Genomic DNA, 9412 nt, shown 5'->3' on the forward strand with positions numbered 1-9412 from the left:
AAAAAGTCCTCAATCTCTTTTTTTGTTCTAAATGAATGGAAAGCACAGAGGCTTACCATTTATTCAGAAAATATTTACTATTACCCAGTTTCTCAATGTGGAGGAGGCTCTGTAGAGAGTTTTACTCCCCATTGAGAAACTCATGAATGAACAGTGATGTAAAGCAATTCCTGTTCATTCATAACTGGGGACACATAGAAGCCTGCAACTTCTCCTCTGGATTCCCACTGCTCTCCCAGGCAGATGCAGCGGGGGACCTGAGGAGAAGTGAAGGAAGCACTTCAGCTGCGGGGGTGGGGAGCGGTAGAGGGAGCCGCTGTCACAGCAGCATGGTGGAGCGGTGAGGAGAAAGAGAGAGCCGCCGGCTGTCAGATGCTGATCGGCAGCTCTCTCTCCTCACTGCTCCTCCCCGCCGCCGGCTGCAGCGCTTCCTTCACTTCTCCTCTGATCCCCGCTGCATACACATGGGGGAGAGCAGCGGGGATCCAGAGGAGAAGCCCCACAGCGGGAGGACAGGACATCGCGATCTAGTAGTGTTTCCTTTGCGATCGACTGGTAGATCGCGATCAACCTAATGGGCACCCCTGCACTAGCTCATTCAATCTCTCTTAAAGTGTAATTCCACTTTTGCAGTCAAATCTGAGAAAACCCCTCCATATGTTTCTTATGTGTTCCTATTCACACGGCATAGCAAAGAAATTCTAACCTTTTAGATGTTTTGTTACAGCATGCAAGATGGTTGATTCCAGGTTTTTCCTCAGCGCCTTCACAGTGATCTGTCCTAATGGAAAGACTTGGGACTGAAATATGAGGATTATATTTATCTGATAAGCACCATGAACATAAAAAGGACAAGCCACCTCAGACTCCTTACATCTTACAGCCCCTCCTAACATTTTACAGAAAGAGAAGCAAGAAGAAATTTTAACCCTTAAAACCCTAACCTAAGTAAAAGCAATTTAAACTGCAAGGCTTGTCCAAAAGGTCATAACAGGTCAATCTGCTTGTTCTGCTTGGTTTGTGGAGATGATTACACCAGAAACTGTGATATTTACTCTATCATCCCAGCAGCAACAAATGTGCTTAGTAGATATCTCCAGGGTACGTATTATATACTTATCCCAAGTGGAGGATCAGAAAGGGTCCGATGATGCAGCAAATTTAATTAAGGTTACTTGGAGGTGGATGTGCTTAATAGAGAGCCAAACCGTATCACCGGGTAGGAATTTGGGAACAGGATGACGATGGCAATCTGCTGCTGTTTTATGCCTGGAAGCGGCCGTATGAAGATTTTTAAAGGAGAATTATGAGGTGATTTCCACTCATCCTCATAGTTCGAGCCGACATGTGACAATGAAACTGTCACACGTCGGCTCAATAGATGGGGAAGTGAGCGAACACATACCGTCGCTCGCTCACTTCTCAATCACTGTCAGTCACCTCTCCCCGCAGGGATTCTCCTCGCTCCGATCCTCCAGTACTGGCTGGCGGAACGGACGGGGGAGGGGGTGGGTACAGCTGGCTCTGCCTCTAGATGGGCAGAGCCAGCTGTCACTCACGCAGCTGGGCGGATCCAGACATAATTGTCGGGATCTGCTTCAGCCGCGGCGTCTCAGTATACCACCAGCTGTAGGTGTCTCCAGGCAGGTGTCTTCAAGCAGCCATGGGCTGTCAGGTGCCAGACCACCACTGGGTGGTGCTGGAACCTGCAATTCTGGTGCTCACCTGCGGGCGCCTCCTAGCTGTCGGCACTTAGTCTCCACCTGGTGCTGGCCTGGGAGGGTATTTAGCCCCTTCTCACAGTGAGGCTGGTGCCTTAAGCTGGCCACACACCTTACAACCATCGCAAGACTTTTGTCTTGCGATGGTTGTAAGGTAATTAAAAAAATGTACAATCTGCCCATCTTGGACAGGCAGATCATACTTGCGCCAATCGCAAGCCCGCCCCGCTGAGGGGCGAGCTTCCGATGACCGCAATGCTAAACGGTCAGTGTGCGCTTGCACACACCGGCCCGTGCAGCAGTTATCTCATGATCATGCTACAAACCAGCCGAAAATCGTATGATTCTCGGCTGGTTTTCGAACATGCTCGAAAGACAAAAGTCGTGCGACCGTAAATTAGAAACAGTCGCACGCCTTCCACACACCTTGCGATAATCAGACGAAGGCGGGATTTCCCGCAATTATCGTACGATTATCGCAAGGTGTGTGGGCACCTTAAGTATTGTCACCCTAACCTGTATCCTGTTGCCTGAATCCTGTTGCCTGTTACCTCCTTGGACCCTGACTCCTTCTCCTGAGGTCTCCTGATCTGTAGCTCCCCAGGTTCACTAGCCCCGTTATTGTCTGTCTGTGATTTTTTGCTATTTGTATTTAGTTTGGCTATTTTATGTTACTGTTGGTTGTTGGTGGGGTTGCTTATGTTTATATGATTTTGGTATGTCTATTAAACTATAAGTTCATAAGCATTATCTGGTGTGGTCACATATTTGGTATAGATACCTGCATGCGGTGTGGAGACACACGTGCACGATATCCTGACACATACAAAAGGTCATGGAAGATCTTCTTAACAAAGTTTTGGAAAACAACCAGAGCGTTATAGAAGCCAAAAGGCATCGCAAGATATTCATAATGCCCATCCCTGGTGTTAAAGGCTGTCTATCAGTATTCTCCTTCTTGGATTCTAATTAAATTGTAAGTACCTTTTAAGATCTAATTTGGTGAAGACACGAGCACCCTGCAGTCAGTCAAAGTGTTCAGATATCTAAGTACTGATTTTTAACAGTGATAGGGTTAAGGCCCGTGTAATCAATGCATGGCCAAAGCGAACCATCTTTATTTTCGACCACGTATAATGTGACTCCAGTGGCCAAGTTGTTTTTCCTGATGATGTAGTCAGACATATCTGTTGTTTCCAGGATGGAGAGTGGATAGATTCGGCCATGGGGAGGTGAGGTTCCTGGTAGGAGTTTGATGGAGTAGTGGTAGTCTATATGAGGAAGGAGAAGATCTGCAGGCTTTTTGCACAAAACAGCACCAAAGGAGGCTGAGGATACTGAGGAGGCTGTATGGCAGCTGTGGAATTCCCAGCCAATGGAGGTTGTACCTACAATATTTGTCCAAAGTTCCAATCCAAATGCGGTGAGTGTTCTTGCAACCAAGGGAGACCTAGAATGATCGTATTGGTGGATTTAGGCAAAATCAGGAAAGACATTTTCTCACGATACATAACCCAAATCTGCAAAGCTATAGAGGGGGTTTGAATCTGGATGGGGCCTATAGGTAAGAAGGAGCCATCTACTGCGGTCACAGAGAGAGGTATAGTCAGGGCAACAAAGGGAATGCCTTACACAGAGGTCAAGGATTGTTCACTGAAGTTCCAGAATTTACATATGCAAAGAATTTATAAGCATTTCTGGCCCAGTGGATAGAAATGGGTACGGTGAAATGAGGAAATCTGGCAGTGTTTAAAGACAGATCTAGATCACCTACCTCAGGGTCAACTAGACCATTGAGTTTCCTGGATGAACTCGACCGAAGTTCAAGAGATTACCTTTAACACCACAGTAATGGCACACTGAAGCGACGGGTGCATTCATTGCATTCCTCTGTAGGTGGGTTCCCCTCAGCTGCATTGGTTTTTGCAAGGCTTGAGAGATGGAAGACGGATAGAATACAGGTATTTTGGTACACCAGTACTAAATGACCAGATGGAAGACACCATAATCTGAATCTTTCCAGGGCTCCTTCCTGGAAACAAATGTCTATTTGGATACTCAAAACGATCAAGTTATCTAGAGTGGTGGGAATAGAGCGTCTGTCAAGTTCATCTTTTATACACTCAGATAGGCCTTGCCAGAAGGTAGCGTTAAGAGCCTCATTATTCCATGAAAGTTCAGTAGCCAGAGTGCAGAATTGGACTGTGTATTCATTCCTTCCTGACAAAGGCGGAGGAGTGCCCCAGCTGCAGAAGACACTCTTCTTGGTTCATCAAAAGTTTTCCACAATGCATCTAAGAAGGCAGGGAAGTTGGAGGATATTGCATCCTGTCGTTTCCAGAGTGGAGTAGCCCATGACCAGAGAGGAGGGAGATGATATACACCACCTTGGTGTGATCTATAAGGAAATGGTAGCTGCAAAGTTTGAAGTGAATGGAACCCTGATTAATGAAGCCACGACAAGCCTTAGGATCACCAGAAAAATTAGGTGGTGGAGGCAAACAAAGGCAGGAAGAGTTGGGTGTTGCAGGTGACATGGCAGCTGCTGGGGCAGGAGCAGGGACTGAAAAAGTTGAGGTGACTGCGACTTGCAGTCAATCCAGGCGGGAGGTAAGATCCTATAGAAGCAGCATTATTTGTTTTTAGCCTGCTGGGAGTTTAATTCCCAGAGCTAGGCGTTGCATTTGATCTTCGGCTGGTGACAGGCTCTCCAAAGCAGGATGGTCTGAGCAGGATTTAATTAGGGAGAGAGAGAGAGGAGGTTGGACAGGAAGTAGCAGGAAGCAAGTTATATTAAAGGGTTAATAAACCCTCAGCGTTTTTTGCATATATCTACTGCAAGCAAGCAGTAGATATATACCAAAAATTTTTTTTAAAAACCCTTTCAAACATTAAAACTTACCTGTGTCTTCGCCGCGTGCTCCCGTCCAAACATCTGAAGAGTTTAGGATGGCCGCAAAGGATCTTGGAGCGGGTGCATACGCAGTTTAGATCTTTGGCCAGGAGACGAGGAGAGACACAAGGTAAGTCTATGGAGCAGCATGCACCCACACAGACTCTGTGTGACAGGAAGTGCCAGCTAACACAGAGGTGTCAGCGCTGGATCGGAGACCCGCACCAGCGCTGGAGGGACAGTTGAAAATGGCAGCAAAGAAGAAGATGATCGGATCAGGAGACATCATTTAAGGTAAGTGCCTACAGCGGGATTGGGAAGGGGAAACAAACGTTTGACTTTAATGTCACTTTAGGTATCAGGTGTAGCTTGCGACATGCATAGCTGCTATCTCTGTGCAGCAAGAGCAGAGCACAGATCAGCTCTTCATCTGATGATATGTTCAGCTCAGCAGATGATGCATCCTCAATACATTGTTTTTAGATAAATATATCAATATGGTTTTCATTTCTATTAATAAACATTTTATTTTATATAGACAATTTTTGTGCATATTCACTTTTGACACCTAAAAAGTCCCACGTTCTGCAGCTGGCTCTTTTTTTTATACATTTCCCATCATGTAAACTTGAAAATGGCCTGGACTTAAAGGTGGTTTAATCATCAGCATCATCAAGCCTAAACATCACACAAGAATGTTTGTTTCTATCGAGTTTATTTACATCAAAGTCTGTCATAAATAATACAATAATTTTCATAAAAATTACAAATATACAGTTCATAAATATGAATTATTAGCATTGTTTGTTTTTTTGTCTTCTTCATTCTGTATAGTAATATTAAAAACTTTATAGACTGCGTTTACCTTAGGATAAGGCAAACTCATTTATGTCATGTCATTTTTTATATTCTTTTGTAATATATTTGCTGCTGACAATAAATAACAAAATAGATAAATAAATACGTAAAAAATAGACTACAAAACAGCGATATATACCCTGCACTGTATTACAAATCGCAATAAATATTACAAAATAATATATATAAATACAACACGATTTAATAACTCTTAATGGAGTTACTGTTTTGTTCTCTGACCGAGACTAGGAACTTTATAAAAGTAATTACAGGTAGCTGATTCTGTCACATCTGAACAGCAGTTTGGGTCAACTAATAATTCAGATATGTAACAGAATAGACTCATGGTTTTGCACTGTACATGGTACATACATGCATGGGTTGGTTCTGAGCTTATTGGGGCGGATAAAGCAGGAAATCTCTGATGTGTGCTTGATCACTTTGTGGCTTCATTTGTACAAACTGGTTTTCAGCCTGAGAGGTACAAATATGCCAGCCGGGGAAAGCAACTGATTCAAAGGTGTTCTTCCTGGTAGAAATGTTTTCTCTTCTATAAAAGAGGAAGGGCATCAGGTCATTGCTCTCTTTTGTCTGGATGTTTGTGACCTCCTATTAAAGAAATACCAAAGAGAAGAGTTTTAGATGAGTTTTAGGAATAAAAAAAAAAAGCTAAACAAATTGGCCCACGGAAAACATAATCAATGGTAGCCCATGACTCCCCCCCATCCGGAAATATAATACTGTATGTAGGTAGGCAGTAGGTTTGTGTGACTGTAATAGCAGTATTTTAACCGGTTCAATCAAATCTGACCTACCAGGGTTTGATACACAATTCCTAATTTTGCCGTATTGAGGAAAATATTCACAAACACATATGGGCCAACCTTAGACTGTGCCCTCACCCAGAATTACAATTATTCTTTAAAAGACAAATTACGGTAACCTTTGGTACAAGTTGTGCTTTAAGGCCTCCACCCCATGAGTGCAGCCCACCAGGAATAATAGTTACTTTTATCCTTGATGTAGCTTCCCCACCAGGTCCTCTTCATCATGCACATGCCCGCAATGGCCCCGTTTATTCCTATGAAGATGGGGGCCTCCAGAGGTTTTGTAGGATATGGCTCTTTCCATAGGAATGAATGCAGCCGCAGCAAGCATGCACAAGATGAGGAAGGCCTGGTTAGGATGCCTTCTAAAGTAAGGCTGTGCAGCACTGCACATGATTGCTGGATAAAGGCAAGTATTTTTCTAGGTGGACTAAACCAAAGGTCCAGTTGTACTATAAGCTTTTAGACTACTTAAAATGACATATAAATGCAGGATAGAAATATTTATTAAGACTAGGGATGCACCGATACCAAGTACCGTACTAAGTACAAGTACAGCTACTTTTTGAGCTCCAAGACTAGACTAGAGACAAATTCAAAAGTTAGGAGGCCGCTGTCATTTGTAAGGAGCACACGGAGCTCCTGGGATTTGTACATCTCTGTTTTAATGTATAATTTTGTTTTTTAAAATATAAATAAAGGGATGCACCGATGCCATTTGTGCAAGTACAAGTACTGATACTTGCCCAAGTACTCACAGATAAAAGTACTGATACTTGCCCAAGTACACACAGATAGAAGTACTGATACATTTTTGTTTATTGTCATGTCTCAGTTTTTCTAAAACAATACAGACTAATGATTTCAGGAAAGTGGTAAAGTGGTGGAGCGCCAGAGCCAGGTCCCAGCTGCAACCCTGGTAGCTCTCATGAAAATGCCAAGTATCGACACTGGTATCTGAAAAGTATTGGTGCATCCCTAATTAAGACTTATCAATATATAAAACTATGCCTATGCTAATATATTCCTATTGCATTTCAGTGGGTTATACAGTATCTTATTTTATGCTTTTCGCTTTTAACATACAGTATTAATATAGTATTGTATAAAGCCTGACAACGAGATCTAAGGAATCCTGAAAGCTTGCATCTTTTATAAGTGAAGTTAGAAAATAAAGGGTAATGCTTAAACTTCAAACTTCCAAATATTATAGTATAATTATTATATATATATATACACACATACACACACTAAAAAAACAGTAATTAATGCTTACCGTTAGTGATAAGATTGGAGTATTTTGGTCTCCCTCTTCGACTACGCAAGATAAATAGAGGTTGCGACCTACAAGACCCAATGTAACTGGCTGTGTCTGTCCATTGAAAGGTGAAGACCTGTAGGCATCCATGTTTATCTTTGCTAAAAAGAAATAAGAAGACCTATGAAAAATGTGTTCTTATTCTATCTTCACAGGATATAGATTTGAATGAAAAATCACACAAAGATACCTTCTATATCCACAAATGTGTTATTTGTTTAATTAAACTAGCTGGCTTGTTATGTCCCTTATGTCAGGGAATGAAAGATCAATACATTCCAACACAACAGATTATTGTATACTGTTGAACACCTATCTGCAAATCACAGCTTACCTTCTTTGGTACGGTTGTTCCCTTGTAAAAACAAAGCCACCATGTGGGCACTTCCTTGGTATTCTTGCAGCATCAGACTCTTCTGCCTGCTGTCCCGAATCATGTATACTGTTGTGTTACTGTAGCGGAATTTGGGTGCGGCTGCACACGTCTCCTCTACTTTATTGAAGGAAATGCCATCTAAAGACAGAAAAAAAAAAGCGTGTTAGAGATGTGTCTTGTTTAAATAATCTCCTGTACATTAAACTGACACTAAACTCAGGAACTAAACCTTAAAAACGCATTCAAGTACCCTAACTATGAACAAAAATGTATCTTATTTGTGTATCACTCGGCTATAGATCCTCCAATCATCTCTGAATTGGTGCTGACACTGTCCTTCCTTCTGGAGGGTGGCTACCTTTGTTCCCCATGGTCCCTGTGTGTGTGTTGTAAAGTAGTCACCACTCCAAGCTCGCTCCTGTGATGGACTACAATCTCACGTTTAGTATACTACTTAGTATTGAGATGGTAGTCCATCATGGGAGAGAGCTTGGAGGTACGTTATTTTGCACCTGTCTATATTGGCCCCAGTATGTGTAATGTATACATTTGAAAAGGTGACCATAGATTGTAGACATTTGGGGGCAGGGACTGATGTGAATGTAAGTTCTAGATACAATTCCTTTTATTTCAGGTGCTTAGGAACTTACCCTCCACCAAGATGTGATTCAGTAGATCCTGGTCATCGAACATGCACTCTGCCGCGAAACCTTTCCTTCCTGACACCCGTCCAACAATTACTATTAACTTGATTGCTTTCTTTAAGGACGGCGCAGGTCTTCTTGGCTTCATCATCTCCCGAGTTATACTAGACTTGTAGCCAGACTGAGTAGAAATGGAAGCTTTCCATCCATAATGGTTCACATCGACCTGTACAACACAAAAAAAATGCAAATTTAGATTTATTAGGGTAAAAATAGTAAATATTGACTGTTTAGATATAATAAGGAATTAACCGGCATATACGTAATATCATCCCAACTAAAGCAGCTTTGTCCCCAAATTACTGCATATATGGTGGGCACACCAAAATTATTTTTTCTAATGAGAGTCTTATCTCATTCTTAAAGCAGAACTGCGTGCAAACAGCTAACTACACAGCTACAATGCATCTATGTGAACTGCTCCTCCCGCCAAAGTCTATGGATTCTTTTTCCCCATCTTGTGATTTACACATCCCGCCACGCAGCATACACAGGTAGGTGAGAGCACTATATATATCATGTGTTATATTTTAGCTTTGTAGATGGTTGTGTCTCCTGCTCATTGGACAATTCATCATCAGCGTGATCATGCTCTCTCATTGTCCAATGTGAAGAAAGTCGGCACAGGAAGCTGGATCAGAGGTGTGTAAATCCAAAGTCAGGCTGAACCAAATTTCCATTCCTTTCGCAGGTAGAACAGATCACATATTTGTAT

At 42.5% G+C, this 9412-nt stretch overlaps 2 protein-coding genes across 2 annotated transcripts in view; both read right to left on the minus strand.

Annotated features, from left to right (window-relative positions):
- The window catches only part of LOC108785587 (interleukin-1 beta-like), a 10131-nt gene extending 7512 nt beyond the window's left edge, over positions 1-2619 (minus strand). Inside the window, exons 1-2 of the mRNA XM_018554678.1 lie at positions 2526-2619; positions 1176-1269 (exon numbers count right to left, since the gene is read on the minus strand). Coding sequence (XP_018410180.1) covers positions 1176-1269; positions 2526-2619 — 188 coding nt within the window. The remainder of the gene's footprint in view (positions 1-1175; positions 1270-2525) is intronic.
- A 3223-nt stretch (positions 2620-5842) lies between these two features.
- On the minus strand, positions 5843-8836 carry LOC108785600 (interleukin-1 beta-like). The gene is made up of 4 exons (XM_018554692.1): positions 8644-8836; positions 7952-8131; positions 7576-7718; positions 5843-6081 (listed from the first exon to the last, which is right to left on the minus strand). The coding sequence occupies exons 1-4, from the start codon at positions 8786-8788 to the stop codon at positions 5866-5868; spliced, it is 684 nt and encodes a 227-aa protein (XP_018410194.1). The 5' UTR covers positions 8789-8836; the 3' UTR covers positions 5843-5865.
- Between the last annotated feature and the right edge of the window lie 576 nt (positions 8837-9412).

This window comes from Nanorana parkeri, unplaced genomic scaffold (assembly GCF_000935625.1).
Source record: "Nanorana parkeri isolate BGI_ZX_2015 unplaced genomic scaffold, ASM93562v1 scaffold169, whole genome shotgun sequence".
Lineage (NCBI taxonomy): Eukaryota > Metazoa > Chordata > Amphibia > Anura > Dicroglossidae > Nanorana > Nanorana parkeri.